General features: G+C 37.8%; 1 protein-coding gene across 4 annotated transcripts in view; it reads left to right on the plus strand.

Moving 5' to 3' along the window:
* The first annotated feature begins 6071 nt into the window (after nucleotides 1-6071).
* LOC113097576 (type II inositol 3,4-bisphosphate 4-phosphatase-like) overlaps nucleotides 6072-19468 on the plus strand; it is a 127552-nt gene continuing 114155 nt past the window's right edge. For 2 of the 4 annotated variants that reach the window (XM_026262819.1, XM_026262824.1), the window contains exons 1-2: nucleotides 6074-6471; nucleotides 11149-11265. In XM_026262819.1, coding sequence (XP_026118604.1) covers nucleotides 6433-6471; nucleotides 11149-11265 — 156 coding nt within the window. In that variant the 5' untranslated portion in view covers nucleotides 6074-6432. Of the gene's footprint in view, nucleotides 6472-8377; nucleotides 8522-11148; nucleotides 11266-19468 lie in introns of those variants that run through there. The other 2 variants (XM_026262817.1, XM_026262818.1) reach the window with 2 other exon arrangements.

The following is a 19468-nucleotide window of genomic DNA, read 5'->3' on the forward strand; positions in this document are numbered from 1 at the left end:
CTGTCTGCGTGCATAAAAAGCATGTAACAACTGTGGTGTAGTACGTTTCTCTCTAAATGCCCCCCGCAAATATGAAAACAGATCACTGGGTTGCTTGGTCTCCCCACCCATACACAGCTTAACTTCATCTAAGGCTGAACCTCTTAAATGTGAAAGTATGAAATCAACTTGGTCATCAACGTTCAAACCCCTTACCCGAATTACACGTTCAACCTCATCAATGAACTCATCTACAGACTGACCATCTTTAACATGATCACCACTGAATGGCATAAGTTGACGTTCCCTTGGAATGTAAACATAAGATCTAGTGGCAACATTACTCATATTAGCAAGGGTTGACATGACTTGGTCGTGTCTTCGACCTAGCTCCAAAATTTGTGACTGCAATTCTGCCACTGGATTACCTAGATCATCATGACCCACAGCCTCAGCATTGTCCATATCACGGCTGGCTCCAGCCTGAGCCGCTGGCACATCATCGTCCTGGTCCATGCTCTTACAATGTCTCTACCTCGAATGGCACACAGTCACAAAACACAGTCACAGCGGATTAACCTGAAGGGGCTATTTTCTGCGGTCGCCTTTGTCAACGATCTCAGCGTCGAAGTGAACACCCTCCTGCGTTCCTGAAAGCTGGTCCCGTGCTTCACCGCAGGCTCTCCAGGCACGTCCCACTTCACGTCGTCAACCTCCTTGGCACCGCTAACTCGACCCCTCTTCACCACTATCGTTGTCTATGTGTCTCCTTATCCACCTGACTGTCACCCCAAAATTAGCAATGGAACCCCACTCCTGGTACCAAAATTCTCTGTGGCCCGGTGTGAGTGTTAGTGACTACACCGGACACAGGAATTAATTTTTTTTTAAGGGGATCGTTTATTCCAGACTGCACTTAACAGTGCAGCGTTAATTATGCAAATCTTAAGGGTGTTACACAGTAAGGCTTGTTACAGTGGTTGAAATCAATAAAGATGTTATTTTTTCTTTACATCAAACTCTCTTGTCTCTTTGTTCTCAGTCACCACATTAACAGGTCAATTACATGAATATAACCAACATAGACAACGATAGTGGACTCTTATACTGAAAAACAAATACACAGAGTGTTACAAGATTTGTCAGCATGCATAGAAGATCAAATAAGGCTGCTTATGTAACATAACATGCATAAAAATGAAATTAGAAGCCACATTTCCCAGTAACATTAATACATTACACTGGCTAATATTCACTCAATCTCAAATCACAGTAAATTAACACTTGTACACTTTAAACGTCAAATAATTCAAACTTACTGTTCATCATCATAGCATCACCATAGCATTGTACACGCTTTCACAGCCAATGATGAACTCAATTTCCCCTCTGTGGACAGTAATAGACACAATACAACACTGGTTCTTAACATTTGGAAAACACGACACCAGAACAACTGTAACAATCTACTGGTTACAAAAAAAAACACACATGCATGAGTATTAAACAATTTTTAGAATGGATTAATTAATAACACTCACTCTGTTGCTTCACACTCAGCCTGAGGAAACAGAAGGCCTACAGAGCTCTCTTCTCCCCTCTATAATCGACCAAGGATGACCACTAATCACTTAATGTTCAAATCACATCATGCACAACAAAATTATTTCAATAATAAACTGGCATTGATGATAGCTCAACACTTACGCTTCGAGATCTATTGTCGATCTGATTTCGTCACATGGGTACGTGTCTCGACAGAAATCACGGTCACTCAGCACAATACACAGCCATCCGCATGAACAAAATATTAAAGAAGGCTTTCCAGTCACTATATGTGCATCTCTCTCATTATATTGATAATAACACGGAGTTTTATGGCTTCGACGCTCCACCGCATGAGCACCATTCAAAACACGTTATGAAAACGCGCTGTTTACAGGCGAATCTCGCGACACTTCCAGAACGTCACACATTCACATTTCTTAAAGGGCTAGTGTATTGGATGGAACATGCTACAGTGTGATACATGCTGAGTCCCTTAACATCAAGCTTTTACTAATCAGTCCAGTGATAACTTTTGTAACTTTTGACCTGGTTACACATGTGTACATTTATATATACATTTCTGAAATCCTTTTAAAATCCTCACATAGTCTTTTAATGCCACTCAACTCATCGCAAAGTGGCATCTGTGCAATCTCATAATGACAACACCATTCTTTTATTATTATTTTTTTCTTTTTTTTTGGTCTTTGATGTGTTTGACTGGGATCATCTGATGAAAGTGTGTGTAAAGCAGCATAAATGGATGTGCTGTTTCACACTGAAGGATGGAGTCAATTATTGTGAGTGATTTTTATTCATTATTTTGTAAACAGCTGATAAGAATAGGAACTTTTAATGGTGGTTTTCATAGATGTTTGTAAAGATTAGCAGAAGGATGGTGGCTGATATCACCCGATGGAGATCAGGTGTGAATTACTAGCAGGGATGATATTCAACACTTCTCTCGTGGCTCTTTGATGTTAAAACATCCACCTTGCAACCTGCCGAGAAAGTTTACAGATGTCGTCACTGTTGACGTCTAATCTCCGAGCTCATACATTTAGCCTACACGCTTCTCACACGCTGTGACTTTCAGATCACACATCTCTACTTCTGTTCCCAGCATGCCAACTGCTGCTCAAATTAGAAATATAACTGGTAGGATCATGAAGTCTTGAGGGATTGAATAGGCACTGCAACTCTCTGTGCTTGCGTGTAGAAGTATTTGTGAAAACGTACTTGAGAATCTCAAGTAATATATGAACTTCTTTCCAGTTTGGTCAAGATGACTAGATGATGCACAATGCAAAAAACTATTAAGTGCAACTTTTACAACAACAAAACGCTAATTCACCTTGAATATGATGATGCACGGTAATTGGATTATCAAACTAATTAATACATTTATGCAACCAGCATAAAATGTTTTAGAATCATTGTGAAATTAGCTGCCAGTAAGGGTGTATAATGTTAATCGTCTGTAATTTTTTATTCATTCTGTGCTTTTATTTTGAAGTTTGTTTTTAATGCTTTTATTTTGTCTTTGTTCACAGATCCTTCTCTTTCAAATCCAGCTAAGTCTTGTTTGGGTAATTAGTCTAATTATACTTATACACAATTTAATGTGTGATGTTCTTAAAACCTGTCAATGACTATATGACAACTATATGATAATAATTAAAAGGCAAGTTATAAAATTGCATATGGTGCACCTAAAAAATAATTGTTTTTAATTAGTTTATTAAAATAATCTCATCTTTTGCCAACCACCAATTATTTCTGTCTCAAAAGTTCTAAGAATCTTCAGCGGGATCGTTAAAACAAATAAACAAACCAAAAAAATCGTTATATTCTGTATGATTCCCATTTGTATGTAGCATGTTTATGTCTGATGCTGCGGTCAATAACCTGAGCTGCGTTGAAAGTCTTAATGGTGTGTTTGACAGGAATACCAAGCGTTGATGTTCCTGGTCAGTTCTTTTGATACATTTTTTATTATTGTGTTTTGGCTTCGTTTTTGACCTTGAATCACTGCGGAACACTTTTGTATTTGTTAGAACACATCCAACTCTTTTAGATTATGAACTCGGCCTGGTTTGTACTTTTTGAAACTTGTTTTCGCGGCTTTAATAAACTTCATAAGGAACCTAATCCCACAGGCATTCACCGAGCGGTGAGATGCTGTTCTACAGGAAGACGGCGGAGGCAGGAAGGGAAGGAGTGAAAGAGAAATCCCTCTTCAAGAATAGCTCCAGAGCTGAGCAGCTTTTCCTGCTAAAGGAAACCTGGAACGGGAGGGTGAAAGCCTCGCTAAAGCATTTGCTGAGAGAAATTCAACCATAATGGGGAAAAACGAACACTTCTCACAGCCATTCCATGACACGCTCAGCCCGACTTCCTGTTTGCTCCTCGCTCTTCAAATTTGAAGAGTTTTCTCCTCCTTTTGGCACTGTTTTTGTTATTCTTTCTCAAAATAGAGGATCTTTATCTCCATGTGCTTTCTCTCCCTTTCCCTCCACTTCCTTTTCCTATACTTGTCCTTTATCAAGCATGCATTGTTCGTCTGGACTCTTGTCTCTGTCTTCTTTCACCATGTAAGGTCTGAGATCATGTGAAGGAAGCTGACCCCGTCATTGCACGTTTGTTGGATGAGGCACGACTGCATGATTATGGATGCAATGAGTGGGCATATTAGACATTTTTAAAGTAATCTTATGTACCATAATAGTAGTGCCATATATTGGTCATCTAAATTTATTTCTATGTTTCTAATACATTATGACCAAAATGCCATTGAAGCAGCAACATGCATTGTGTCCACATACTATTTGGTCCTATCACGTGAGCTTGAGGCTACAGGAAATGGGGATCTGTTTCCTAGAAGATACTGGGTTACAGTCATTTTTGGTAATTCAGCATGTGTTGAGTCATGTAGATTACTGGACGAGTCTTAGGCTTGCTTGGGTTGACTGATTGGTTGAAAGAGAGCCTTGCAGGTCCTTTTCCACATTGTACCTTTGGGCTCGAGTCATGGTTCGTTTGGTTTGTCGATTACTTATTTCAGCTGTTGAGTAACTGCATTATTGTACAAAATGTGATGAGAGCATTCAGTGATGCAAAATGTATGTCATCAATACCAATTTGCTTTGGCGATTTTTGACAGTTTGTTTTCATTCACGTTGTGAATTGTAGCCGAAACCTAAGAGTCTAGTTTGCTGGTGCTCACCTGAATGTTGAAACCTGTGACACTAACCCAACGAACTGAACTGACATCAAAGGGATGCTTTATCAAAAAGATGGATGAACTGATGACTTCAAAAAGCTGTGGTGTGAAAGTGCACATAAAGGTGAAGCGTGTCTTTCGGAATTGCAAACTGAATGGCTTTTGTTTATCGTTCACCAGTACGTTAAAATATAATATGGAAAAATATGATGATTTTGTTTAATTTCTTAATTAAATTGAGTGAAAGTAATGACCGTCTGTAAGTTTCAGCCATCTTGTGTTTTTTTTATATACAGCAGCTTCAAAAAAGGAACCTAAAAACCTTTACATTTTCTCATATGCCAGTTATTAGTAATATAACTTCTAATGCTAAATGCCAAATATGACACTTACAAATTATAAACAATGAACACATTTATGAATGCACATAAAAAAGATTATTTATTCTATTTATTATCTATTTATCTATTTAGTCATGTTTTCTGACCATCTCAATGCCATCTGGCAGGAAAACATGGTAAATCTAACCATTTTTTACAATAGATAAAGTGCCGACATTATTTCCATACTATTTAATCTCCACTTTCCATTGTCCCGCAATAATTTTATAGCACATCACCACATGATGCGCTGTGAGGATAACAAAATTTCAGGCTATTAGCTTACTCCTCATTGAAAATGTTTATAAATTTTTATCATTATTATTAATTTAAACAGGTCTATTCATCTCTACAATTAATTATAGGCCTATAATAAAAAATATTAACACTGTGTAACTGCAGTTTATTTCATGCACCGATTTTTAAAAATGCGAAATTCCTTTCTCCTCATGTTTTTCACTATAGGCCACAAAGAGAAATATTAAAGGAATAATTTAAGACTGTTAAATACCTTTAGAGAGTTTAGTCTCTCGTTGCCTGTAAAATGTGCGCTGTTAATGCAGCATTAGAAAGCACCATCAGTTTTCTTACTTTTACTTTGTCTATAGTGCATTGACTGACGTTTATCAGAATAACTCTTGAGCACAGTTTGTGCATTGCTTGCGTGTGTTGCATGACCCCTCCCCCATAATATCAATTGTTTATAGGCCACATATCAGGCTCTTTTATAGGTTTTTAATGTTTATTTTTCAATGTTAATGAAAGTGACCCAAAAAACCCCCAAGAACATCACTAGTAATTGCTTGGGTGGGTTGTGCCGGGGCTGGGCAAGCTTCTGATGGGGCTGTAGCAGCCTCAAGCCCCACCCTAACACCACCACTGGTTTCTGCTGACAGTCCTCTTGAGCTCTTTACTGAGGGCAACAGCTGGCTCGTATCTCACACCCGGACACACCCTCCAGTGGCACACTGATCTCTCTCTTTCTCTCTCTCTCACCCTGCCTCTTTTTTCTCCTTCACATGGACTCTCGGCCCCACACGAGTGCACAAAGAGAAGTCTATTTCCCTCCAAATTAGATTTGCTGGAGGAAAGAGGTTTGCGCTGTTGAAGCTCACCCAGACTGCAGTAATATTTAGCTTTCGTGTGTGTGTGTTTGTAGTTCTGCGACTTATCTAAACCTCGCTGTATAGAACGGACAATGACTGGTGTCAGTTTCAGTGTTAGGAATCTAGTGAACTGGAAAGTGCTGAATAGTGACACTTTTGACCTGTTTGTGCAAACCCTCTAGACTCCGGAATAAAGATGGACTTGAGCTCAAGTTGTTGGAGGCTGAGATGTTGGGTAGGTGTCTTTTTTTTTTAATTTTTATAAGTTTATGAATGTAAAGTGCGTGTGTATATATATATATATATATATATATATATATATATATATATATATGTGTGTGTGTGTGTGTGTGTGTGTGTGTGTGTGTGTGTGTGTGCATGTGCATGTGCGTGAGTGTGTTTTAAAATTTAAATGAAAGCTGTCACTTTTTTTCAAGAAACTCAAAACAATATATTTTTAGGAATATTCATGAAGCCATTTTGCATTTTAACAGTTCTGTCCAAAAAAGCTTTGATTAGGTTATTTTCCTGTTGTAAATAAATATAGAAATAATGCAATATAACTCCCTAAGCAATTGACAAATGGATTGAAATGAACTGGATGTAATCGTGCACACATTAGCGGTTCCACTGAGACGTGTCCCTCAAACGCACTTCTTAATCACATGCGCTCATCTGAAGTGGAGATGAAAGTCACAGAGTGAAGCGAGATTCCCAGATTCCCCTGTCCACTCTTCTTTGAGCATGTTGTGGATTCCTGTGAAAGGCAGTTGTCTGAAATAGCTGCAGGTGTGGGCCGCGCACTGTGAGCAGAGAGCTGGCCCACTTTTGTTGTTTAATATAGACAGGTGCTTTTGTCTGAAATGAGACTGCAGCTGTTCCCTAGTCTCTCGACTTAATGCACATGTAATCTCATGTAAACCTGTGTGTGTATATGTGTGTGTGTGTGTGTGTGTGTGTGTGTGTGTGAGGATGTTGCAGGCAGTTAGGCAGCAGTTTTTCCCAGCATAGTCCTGTGTTTCCCAGTGGGGGTTTTGCTCCGTCACAGCTGGGGTCTGCGCTGCGTCATGCTGATGCTGGTGGCCTCGACTGCTGTCTGCTGGGGAATATAATATGATAAAACTTCCAGTAAAAACAATAATGCTGTGAAATATTATTGCAGTTTAAAACAAATGTTTTCTATTTGAACATATATTGCATTTATTTCTGTGATCAAAGCTGAATTTTCAGCATCATGCCTGCAGTCTTCAGTGTCGCATGATCCTTTGGAAAGCATTATATTTTGATTTAGTTCTTGTAAACATTTCTGCTTATTCACATATGATATTATGTGAAAACTGAACAGAACATTTTGAATGTTGGTTAATACGGCACATAGAAATTTTCCTCATACTAAGAAAAATATGTTAACAATTTAATAAGCAGACAATTAAGTTCCATTCCTGAAAGATGCAGCCTGTGTGTGTGTGTGTGTGTGCATGTTTTTGTGACATCAGGACACAACTCTGTATAATGACATGGGTATGACACAGGTATTACAAGGAGAGGGTGACTTATGAGACATAACCCATGTCAACATTTTTCAAAACGCTTATAAATCATTCAGAATGAGTTTTTTTGAGAAAGTAAAAATGCACAAAGTTTCGGGTTAGGGTTAGGGGTAGGGTTGGTGAATGTACAGTATAAAAACCATTACGCCTATGGGATGTCCCCACTTTTCACAAAAGTGTGTGTGTGTGTGTGTGTGTTCTTTTAATCTCCTGGAAAATCCCACTCTAAAAATGTCTGTCTGGCCTCAAGAGGAGGGCAGTAAGTATGATTTGACATCATGCCACTGTCTCTTTATAAAACATCTTTGTCGGTTATGTGTATTTGATGCATGTGCATTCATGTGCACATTGATTTCTAGCCAAAGTCATGGCGACCCGCTATTTATTCTGTCCGTTTCTGTATCGCATTCCTATCGAACATCCGGTTAGTGTAAAAATATGAGCTTGCCCAGCATGACGGCACATTACAGAACAAATTGGCCACTTTGGGATATCTCTAAATGACTTCCTCCACCCCGCATCCACCACAAACACACACTAAATAAATGCTGCTTTCTGAAACGAGGCCATTAGTTCTGAAGACTGACCATTACCCACACTGCTGCAGTGAGTTTTCAGCGCTCCCTTGATTTATCATCGCCAGCGATATTGACCTTGTGCTTGTATGGGTTCAGATTTGTCCTGGTCAGTTGCTTTATCTCAGCTCGAACTGAAATTTCAGGCATGGAGAGTGAGGTAAGTTTGATAGTGAAATGCTTTTTAATGAGTTTGCATGGATCATAACTTTAGCAAGATTCATATGGTCCTCTATGTGCTGTTTAGTGGTTAGGAGACGTATGCAGGATAAAGTGCAAAAACCTTTCAGCCTACACATCCTGCTGATTCTTTTAATTAAGCACCTTATAAAATCAATCTCAGCCTGTTGAACTGATGAATGATGCAAACCTGTAAAAGACTGTGAGATCCCTTGGGGAGATGCATGAAAAACACGTTTGTCTGATGTCTCTGTGTGCTGACTTCTTGCCTAGCTAGCTTTAAAGGAATAGTTCACCCCAAAATAAAAGTTTGTTTACATGTCATTCCAAACCTGTCTGGCTTTCTGTCTTCCTCGGGACAAAAGATAGTAATTTTGAAGCATCTGCACAGCCTGAAAGGACAGTTCATAGTCTGTCAAACAAAAATGTCCCTTACAACCTGTGCAATGTATTCAATGGAAGCCCATTTTCACCATCTAAGAAAAAAACTGAACTGTGCTTTGGTAAATCTGAATTATGACATTACTGATGGATGACTTAATATGACAAGCTGAGATAAAGGCATAATTAAGTAAAAATTAAGATTGACAAAAAATAGTCAAAACTATGGTTTAAAACGATATGGGGCCAAATTTAAGGCATTATTATGAGATAAAAAGTGATAATTATGACAAAAATCATACGTGACCAGTTTAAATAGCAATGAAATGTTGATTATGACTAATATATATATATATATATATATATATATATATATATATATATATATATATGAGAAACTATATATTATGAGATAAATAAAATAGAATAGAAATAGAATTGTGATTCCAAGTCATAATTATGAGATAATTAAATTGGTTGTCAGTTATTATGTCCTAATTTCCACTGTATAAAATTAGATATTGAGAAGATGAAATTATGAGGAAAAAAAAATCTAAACTGTAGAAAACAACAACTGAAAAGTCAAAAAAGACTACAATGTAAATTAAAAAAAAAAAAGATATTTGAAAAGGTATTTATTTGAGAAGGTATTTATTACACATGTCAAACTTATAGAAATTATTATATGATTATAACAATCAGTGTTTATATTATCTCATAGTTATTACTTAGTGTCTCATAATATATATATATATATATATATATATATATATATATATATATATATATATATATATATATATATATATATATATATATATATTCTGTGGTAGAAATGGGCTTCCATAATACTCCATGTCTTCTGCATCTGAACGCTATTGTGTGGAACACAACTTTACGTCTCCTCCTCTGAAGATTTCAAATGGTCTTAATGTGTTGCACCGCGTCTTGCACCAAATCAAATATGCAGAATGTAAAATAACATTTGAAAGCTGCAACAGAGGCGAGGATTTTCAACGAATAATGGGGTCTGTTCTTAATAAAAAGCTATTGTGTGACTTCAATACATTTGAAATTCAGTGAACGAGGTGTATTTGTTTCTTTTGTGGATTTTCAAATCTCTCAGCGTACAGGTTTGGACCAGCATGAGGAGGAGTAAATAATGACAGAATATTCATTCATGGGTGAATCATCCCTTTAACAGGATCCCTTTGCTCAGTTCATTTGCAGAGCTGGATCGTGATCTTCAGCTCAGATAGTGACATGTGCTCAGCCAATGAGCAGATGTGAAACAGATAGACCGTGGCCTCATCGATCCAGCGCTGACTTGAATAATGGCCAGGCTGCTTTTTACCCTGAAAGAAGAGAGCCATTCCAGTCTCTGGACTTCTTGGTGTGTGACTGAGCTTTCATGCCAGAGATAGCTCCTCACTGTCTGTCCCACCCACCGTCTTAGGAGACTCAGGTCCAGAGACGCCCCAGAACAGCAGGCATAACCTGAGGAAATGCAGATGTGTAAAACCGGCCGTGACTGGGAGTGTCCTGCTCTGAGATCAGTGAACGGTGATAAGTGCGTGAGGGTTCGTCTGTGGGAAGCAAACTGGCTTCTTCTCATAAACAGATGCTTTTTTGATGTGGAGCGGGGGGTTTCATTGATATGCCCAATCTCTTGCTCTATCCCTGTGGTTGTGTTTTTAGATGAGCCGCTGAGATTTAGGGATGGATCCCTATGACCCACTGGTCCTCCATCAGAAGTCAGAAGTCAGAAGCAAAATATGAACGAGTTAGAAAGGTTGTGATATTTTTAGCGCTGCTGGTTTAATTGGTATGTGCTTCAGCTATTAGACGGTTTTGCACGGTTGAACCCTTTTTAAAAAGGGAAGTATGCTGAATAGTTGACAATAACTGATGAGGAAACTTTTTATTTTATGATGCCAGTGTCCAAAGGAGACATTCAGAAACATGTTTAAAAACGTTACAACATCTTTTAATGGTAGTTTATTTAACCTTTGAATTTTTTATTTGATTTAATTTGATTTCAAGTCATTTGCATTTCAGTTTTTTGTGCAACCCTTTTCTGATCTGGTCTCCAGACTTCACCATGACGTTTAGTTTTTATTCCCATCTGCCACTGCATAAGCGAGTGAGCAGCGATATGTTGGCAGACAGCTGCTGGGTCATTTATCGTCCTCAGCCATTGACTCTTGTCTCTTTTCTTCTTTGCAGGGAACGAGGGAGCCCGTGTTCCTCACTGGAGTGAGTGTCCCACCTGATTGTCCCGTCTACAGCGAGACACTTATTAAACTCAGCGTCTACGGTGTGAGCGATGGCCACCAGCAGACGGTCAGTAAAGAGGCTGGATGAGATCTGAGCGACACACTGCTCTCGTCTCTGTTCCTTTCACTCTTGCTTGTGCAGATCTCAGTCTCTGGTTCATGGACTTGTTCTGGTCCCATCCTTGTGTTGCTGATGTTGGGACATGGACTGCATTAGTTGGGAGGCCAAATGTTTATTTGCTAGGCCCTGAAGTTTTTTCCTCTTCTTCTTCTTTTTATCACCTGCTTGGTAATGTTTGTCACAAAATCATTCAGAGCTCCTGCTTTAGTCTATAAATCAGACATCATCTCGCAAGCCACACGTTTGATTATTTTGCATAATGTCTGGCACATCGACGTTTATTCTGCTACAAATTGACAGCTCATTTAATTTCTGTTGCATCTGTACTTTCTGCTGACAACACTGGAGAAATTGGATATTATTTCACAGACAAGATCTGAAAACAAAGTAGGAGAAACAGATGCGCGTGAGAAATACGCCAACTTTAAGACACGAATCTGGACACTTTTCAAACTTCTCTTTTGTTTAGACATGAAGACGTGAGACTCGTAAAGTTTACAGAAACTGATTTTATTGTGTGATTTGCATCTTATTTCTCTTGTGTTGAATGATGTTGAAACCATCGCCATCAATAAGACGTCAAGTTTTGGTTTTATTTATATGATAATATACTTTATACTTTACCGATGTTATTTTAATACAATTGATATACTATCTTAGTTTTTGTTGTTATCCTAGTTCTTAGTTAGATTTGATCTTTTCATTTGAATTTTAAAGTTTTAGTAATTTTGATGTGAGTTTTTTGTATATAGTTTTTATATAGTTTTTGTTCAATTTACATTTTAGTTTATTTAGTTTTATTTATTTCAGCACTTAAAATGTACATAAAATAAAATAAAATAAAAATGACCAAATAATGAAAATAGTTAACAATATTTTTAAAAGACCTTTTATGCAGCTAATAGAAGTAAAAAAAAAAAGGTTTTGGTTCTTTTTAATCTGTTAACTATAATAACCCTGCTTTATACATTGTATCCATTTACCAATAATATACAGAAATACATTTATTATACAATTATTTTCTATGCTATTTAAATTTGATCCAAATTAGATTTTGAACAATTCTTGTATATAATATAAAAATCTGGGCAAATCTTGTGTTATTTTGGTGATGTTCTCTCACATAGAGATTATCACTCCACTCCTTCATCTTTTAGTGAATAAAGCACCTGTTCAGCTATGTTGCCCCCCTGAGAGAGTCAGGACCCTCATTACACTCATTTTCCCACAGCAGACATCGGGATGCTGTGGCCTAGTGGTCAAAGATCAAGGCTGTTAACCGAAATGGGTTTAAATCTGTGAGCTGTCGTCACTGTGCGGTATCATCCCTGTTTGATTCATTTCTCTGAATTCAGACGGTTGGTGTCTGTGAATCACTTCTAAAGCACTTCATAATGCCAAGCCTCAGTAAGCAGGACATTAGCAGGAGATGCTTAATGAGAGAGAGAGAGTTTGAGATTCTGAGCAGATCTGGAGTAAGTTTGATTTGAGCATCATTTCCTCGTCCGCCCGTAGCATTGCGCTTTAGTATTCCTGTACGAGTCCTGCTTCACCTGCATGAATAAGAGAGCAGGAAGAACGATGGGCACTTCCTGATTGCTTCTTGCTTGAATTCGATCTCGCTGGAGGGCATGAAGTCAGAGCGAAATGAATGAATGAATGCATTTTGTGTTTTACGTTTTAATATCCAGAATATTAAAGCATACGTGATGGGCACATGTATATGTCCTGTGTAATATTAATGACCCACAGCACTGCAAGAGCACAATATTCTCAAGAGGTTGAACTTCCAGGAATAGACTTTGTGTATGTACTTTATAAATAGTGCAAACTTCTGAACCCACAGCAGGGGTTTTGGAGTGGACTGGGGTCCGTTTCTGTGAGTTTACTCAGGAGATTGCTGTCTATATATAAGTGTTTCTCTGAAGATCAGAAGACTCCGGGCAGATGTGTTTGCTGTTCCTTCAAACAGAAAATAAAAAGTATGGTAGTGCAGATCTTCATGTTTCGAAATGCACAGCTTTCATTTACATACTGTACCTCCTTCTCATTCTGCATTAAAAAAATATAGAATAATAAAAACTTGGAAAATTATGGCATTTTCATATTCCAGAAGCTTGTTTGCTTTCATATCGTATCCTGTTGATCTCGGTGCACCTTGGAGGGGCGACTCTATCAGGGTCAAAACTTCAGGTGCTTCAGGACTACAAAATGCAGAATGATTACAAACTGGCTGCAGAATTATTAAAAAATGCCAATTTAAATCAGAACTTAAAAATCAAACATTGAAAGATTAATATTTCTTAGAACTGCATAGGCCCCAATATGCAGCAATATGCAAAACTATTCAAATGACAGACATGAAACAACTTTATAAATTATCAGAAATGTAAATAAAGGTATTTTTAGTTTGAGTAGTTTTCATTCTTTAAATGTCGGACGATTTTGTGCTCATGGCAAACAATACTTTATAAATCTCACTGCTAGTAAAAAATTTTTTTATATATATTATTATAGTTTCGGTTGTAATTTTAGTTTTAACCTGTAGTTTTGTTCTACAAAATGAATTTGCACCATCACGTTTGACTGATGTCAGTTGTTTTCTCCTCACTTTGCCTATTGATTTTGCATGGTTTACATTGCATTAAGATAGTTGTTGTATGCATTTTATTTGAGCATGTTTTTCCTCCTATTGTGCATGACCTCAGAGTTGACCTGTGATGCAGCGGTTGAATTGATTGGAGGTCACCTCATGATCAGACATGGTTCAGTCGGACACTGTGGAGATTGTGGAAAACATAATGAACTTGATTATCTTGCATATTGCACACCATGTTGGAGAGAGAGAAAAATGAGTGAAGAAATGAACAGCAGTAAATGCAGCCAATACAGATAAGACTTCTCATATCTTATAGCACTTACGTACCTGATTCAGGAAGCTCTTTGAGAGGCAAACTAATAGCAGAGCTACAAGTTGACTGTCTGGAGAAAGTCATTATCTAGCGTCTGCTGGACCTCTGAACATGTCATAGCTGTCGCAGCGGCGGCGCACAAGCTAATCAAGCGCTCCTTTATTTCCATTCAGCTCCCAGATAATGAAAGAATATTTTTAGCGCTTAGTCTTTATGAACCCGCCCCTTAATTTGATTATGATGATGCACGGCGGTGCTTGTGGGAGGAAGGAAACATTTGCATAGTCACTCATTTTCCTAAACATGCTGAAAAAGTATTTTAAAAAAAACTTTTGCAGGTTATTAGAAGTACATAAAGTACAGCGATTCATCCAGTGTTGAGAAATGGTTAGATTTTGCAATATGCACAAACACTGAGTAAATTGTATCATTCATGATACTAGAATTTATTTATGTATTTGCTCTATTTATGTATGTAACTAAGTTAGATCACACTGTGTGTGTTAAATGTGTGCAGATGCAGAACATGCCTACTTATCATTCTGCATTAAAAACTGGTAAAATTATGACAATTACTTTTTATTTTTGATATTCTAGAAGCTTGATTGCTTTAATATTTCATCCTGTTGATCTCAGTGCACCCTGGAGCGGTGGCAAAATTATGCAAAATTAAATGAAAATGTACTTAAAAATCAAATACTGAACTGTATAGGGACAATATTATTATTTGTTTTTATATTTAAAAAAAATACAGACTTAAAACAAGCAGTAGAATTAGCATTATACAATAGAATTATCAGTTCAAACAATATAATTATAATTATTTTTTGAGTACTTATTAATAATATATTATATAAAATGTATTTATTTTAAATATATTTACTTTTTTTTTTTTTTAGTCATTTTGCTTTGACATTGAGATTATTTAGCTGTTTTGCGTTGAATAATTTTGACAAGCAGGTCTTTGATCTAGTCTCCATATTTCTATAAAACTGCAAATGTCTCAAACATATTGATTTAGTTTTTTATGTTTTAATTTTGGTGCCTTTAAGGGATAGTTCTCCCCAAAATGAAAATCTTGTCCTCATTTACTCTCCCTCAGGCGATTCCAAACCTGTATGAGTTTCTTTCTTCTGTTGAACACAAAAGAGGATATTTTGAAGAATGTTGGGAACCAAACATTGATAGTGTTTTTTTTTTCACACTATGCAAGTCGATCATGCTGTTGTCATTGATCGTTCAGAACATTGTGTTAGTTTAAGAGGTGTCGCTCTATATTGGTTTAAAGCATGTTTTGCAAATATAGGTCATTCAGTCAGGATGGGTGAACATTACTCGGGTAATGTTTTTTTGCCCTGTGGCGTTCCCCAGGGTTCTATTTTGGCTCCTTTGCTTTTTTCTCTCTGTATGCTCCCTCTTGACTCGATTTTTAGAAAACATGGTTTGTCATTTCACTGTTATGCGGATGACACCTAGGTTTATTTGCCTGTCAAACGCAATTCTGTGTGTCTTTATTCTCTTATGGCTTGTTTGGCAGATGTAAAGGCTTGGCTTTCCTCAAATCTTCAGTGAAAAGGAAAACTGAAATTATAGTTTTTAGTCCATCTGAATTTCCAAATTCCCAGAAACTAGATTTGAGTGGGATGTCCCTGTGTTTGAAATCATGGATAAAACTTTTTTTTTTTTTTTTTTGATGATGGCTTAAAGTTTGTCTGTCAAGTAAATTCAAGTGTCAAAGCTTGCTTTTTTCAGCTGCATCTGCTTTCTAAAGCTAAGCCTTTCCTTTCTTTTAAAGATTTTGAAAAAGTAATTCATGTTTTTATTTCATCTAGGCTGGACTATTGTAGCTAACTTTATTTTGGGATTAGCCAGACAGCTTTAACCCATTTGCAGCTTGTTCAAAATGCTACGGCTCGACTCTTGTGTGGGGTTAAAAAGAGGGAGCAAATTACCCCTATTTTACACTCACTACATTGGTTGCCTGTTTGCTTTAGAGTGGATTTAAAAATGTTGCACCTTATTTATAAATCTCTAAATGGCTTGGCCTCTTCCTATCTCTGTGAGTTACTGATGGAGTATCAACCCATTAATGATCCCTTCGGTCTCCCAAACAGGAGCTATTGTTTATTGCTCAAGTGCAGGGGAGATCGTGCTTTCTGTATTGCTGCCCCCAGGCTTTGAAACGCCTTGCCACTATCTATAAGACAAGCCTCTTCTCTTAATATTTTTAAGGCTGAAGACATTTTTATGTTCTAAAGCATATGGCTGATGGGATATTTGTATGATTTAATAATTTTTCTGTTTGTTTGTTGTGTGTTTTTCTGTTTTTAATGACCTACTGGGACGCACATTGGTCGACGTAAGTTGTAATTAATTGTGCTATATTAATAAATTGTCACTGTCAAGTCAGTGGCTACCAGCAGCTGTTTGGTTGCAAAAATTCTTCAAAAAATGGTTGAATGCATGACTTTAGTGAAGCCCAAATTTGATTGACATTTCATATGTGGTTGCTTTGTGGTGATTGGCTCCTCGGGTCTTTGATGGGTGGTGTAGTTGTTATGGGTGAAGTGTTGTTTGATGTCTTTCAGTGCATCTGGTTTGGATGAATAATTCCTGGATATGTTGTTGTTGTGGAAGGAGACACATTTCAGTCCCGTCACGTTCACCAGGGGTCAGTGTGTTCCAGATGCTCCACGATCTTCTGCATCTGTGCCATCTTGTTTCTGGCTGCTTTTAGCACCATTTTGTTGCCTCATTTATAAACAAAAAACTTGCAAGTCAAATGGAAAGCAGAAGACGGCTACATATATATGGTGTGGTGACGTCACTTTGAGCGTTAGCTCTCACTAACAGTTCACATCACTGTCTCCTGTACGTGCAGACTGGATCCGATCAACCTGTCAGAGTCCATACATCTCTCTGACATCATCCTGCTTGAAAATCATGCCATCGTAACAGCACACACGGGTGAGACGTCTTTAACCCGGAGAGAAACGCAGATCAAAGAGATGAAGATGAAACAAAGGCGGATCAGTTCACACTGGACGCTCCTGAAATGGTTCAGAGAAGACACAGACAGAGGCGCAGCGAATACATTGAAGCACGTCATATCCCAGCATCCCGTCTGCTTTTGGCCTGCAATCTAATAGCGTGCACCTGAAGAGTCTTCTCTCTGCTCACTGTATATGTGTGAGCAACTCATCATGTGCAGGAAACAGAAGAGCAGTGCTACAGAAGACAGCTGGAGATCTTCTATTCACCTTCATTTAGACTGTGGGTGCTCCGTGAACACTATGTATTTGGCATGATCCATTATAGTTTAGTAAGAGTGATGTGTCCAGCAGAAGATCTGTTCTGCACGTCTCCTCCACGAGTTCATTCAGGTGTTACAGATGATCCGTCTCGTTCCTGACACACTGTTCCCTCTCGCACCTTTCTAGAGAATTGACTCGGGGGTCGTGGCTTCTCTCCCGCAGGACCCGTCTCATTTTTTGTCGTTGTGGAGTTGTCCACTTCCGCTGCACTCACTGAAGCAGTGGATGCGGTACAGATACAGAGTGAGACGCTGAGTGCAGACTCAGTGAAGTTACAGGGGCATCAGAAAATATTTTATTTTATTTTTACAGTAGTTTTTATTCCTTTTGTTGTTCTTAATGCTTTTTACTTTTTCTCTTGTTAAAACCATTTTATAGATGGGAATGTGAATATAAATTATGTGAATATTAGTTTTTTTCTTTATATGAATATTTCTTTATTTTTTGTTGATTTATTCAGGTTTTTTAAGTACATTAACATAGACATTCGTTTTGAAACTAACAGATGTGGACTAATACCTTAAAAAGCCCAGTTTATTGGGTTGCAGGTTATTTTAATTAAAAAAAAGATACAAAAAATTAATCATCATTTTACTATCATTGTTATTTTACTCTTAACATCATTCAATTTATTTTATTTTATTTTCTAATGTTTAATTTTTTGCTAAATTTATAACATTTTATTTTATGCTTCATTTATATATTTTATTTTACATTTATTTTACATTAACTTTGTTACTTTTTTATTCCATTATATTTTTTTATTCTTTCTTTTTTTGTAAATTCATTTTTACGTTCATTTGATTTTGTTTAGTCTTATTCTTAATTTTTCTATTTCTTTTTATTTTATTTTATCCTTTATATAATTCGATTCAATTTGTGAATTGAAATTTGTGAATTTTTTTGTTACTTTTTTTTATTTTTGTTTTATTTTATGATTCAGCTGCTGGATCTGCGAGGGATACCTGTGTAGAAGAGCGGCTGGAGGACCACGTGACCCGTCCTGTCACAGATTCCCACGCCGATCAGAGGAGGGTCAATGGAAGCAATTACAGCGGCAGCGACTTCCGAGATCCGCTTTGGTTGCGCTGGGTTTTTTCGGCTCTGACCCCCGCACAGGTGCTCGGTGCTGATAACACGGCCCTGTCAATCTAAATGAAAAGCCAGCTCTCCCTCTTCGCCACCCCTGCGTCAGCCCTTCTCCAATTATTCCTATTTTAAGGCTGGAAAGAGGAGCAAAGGGCTTTAATAAAAGGCCGGGGCGAAGAGTTGACAACTGAAGAGATTTGGGATGACTGCGGAGTGGCGTTTGTATTTCCAGCACGCTTCGGCCTGTGTGTGTGTGAGATTATTAAGATGTCCCGGGCCACACAGCTTCATTGATTAGTGTGTTGTTCGGAGGCGAGCATGGCGTCGTTTCAAAACCGTCCTGGAAGCATCGGAGCTGGGCTGAAAGAGAATGGTTTATGAGCACGCGTCTCTCATTCCTGTCTGCCAGAGTAATTCCGCTGCTAATTTTATGTTAATGCTCTGTCATTCAAAGGATTGCACCAGAAGAAGCGGCGGCGCGGCCGAACTCGAACATGAGCGCGTGGAATCGTTCCAGATTCCATCATATCTCTCTGACACGCTGCTGAACGCTGAGCACGTGTCTGCGCTTCTGCTGAATTCGGTCTTAATTGTGCAAGCCTTTAACTTGACAGAACAGGCTTCCTGAAGATCTTAGCAGCTCAAAACAACCCTTCACAGAAGAAACTCTCATTAGTTTTTGAGTTGCATGACGCATGATGTGATCTGAGAGTAAGTTAAGACTTAAATTACATGCAGTTTCTTAAGGAATCACATGGCTTTAGATTATTTGTGGTAATACTGTATAAACCTGGGTGTTTCAAGCTTGTGAGGACGCCAGATATGAGGACCACC

The sequence above is a fragment of the Carassius auratus genome, unplaced genomic scaffold, assembly GCF_003368295.1.
Source record: "Carassius auratus strain Wakin unplaced genomic scaffold, ASM336829v1 scaf_tig00216332, whole genome shotgun sequence".
Lineage (NCBI taxonomy): Eukaryota > Metazoa > Chordata > Actinopteri > Cypriniformes > Cyprinidae > Carassius > Carassius auratus.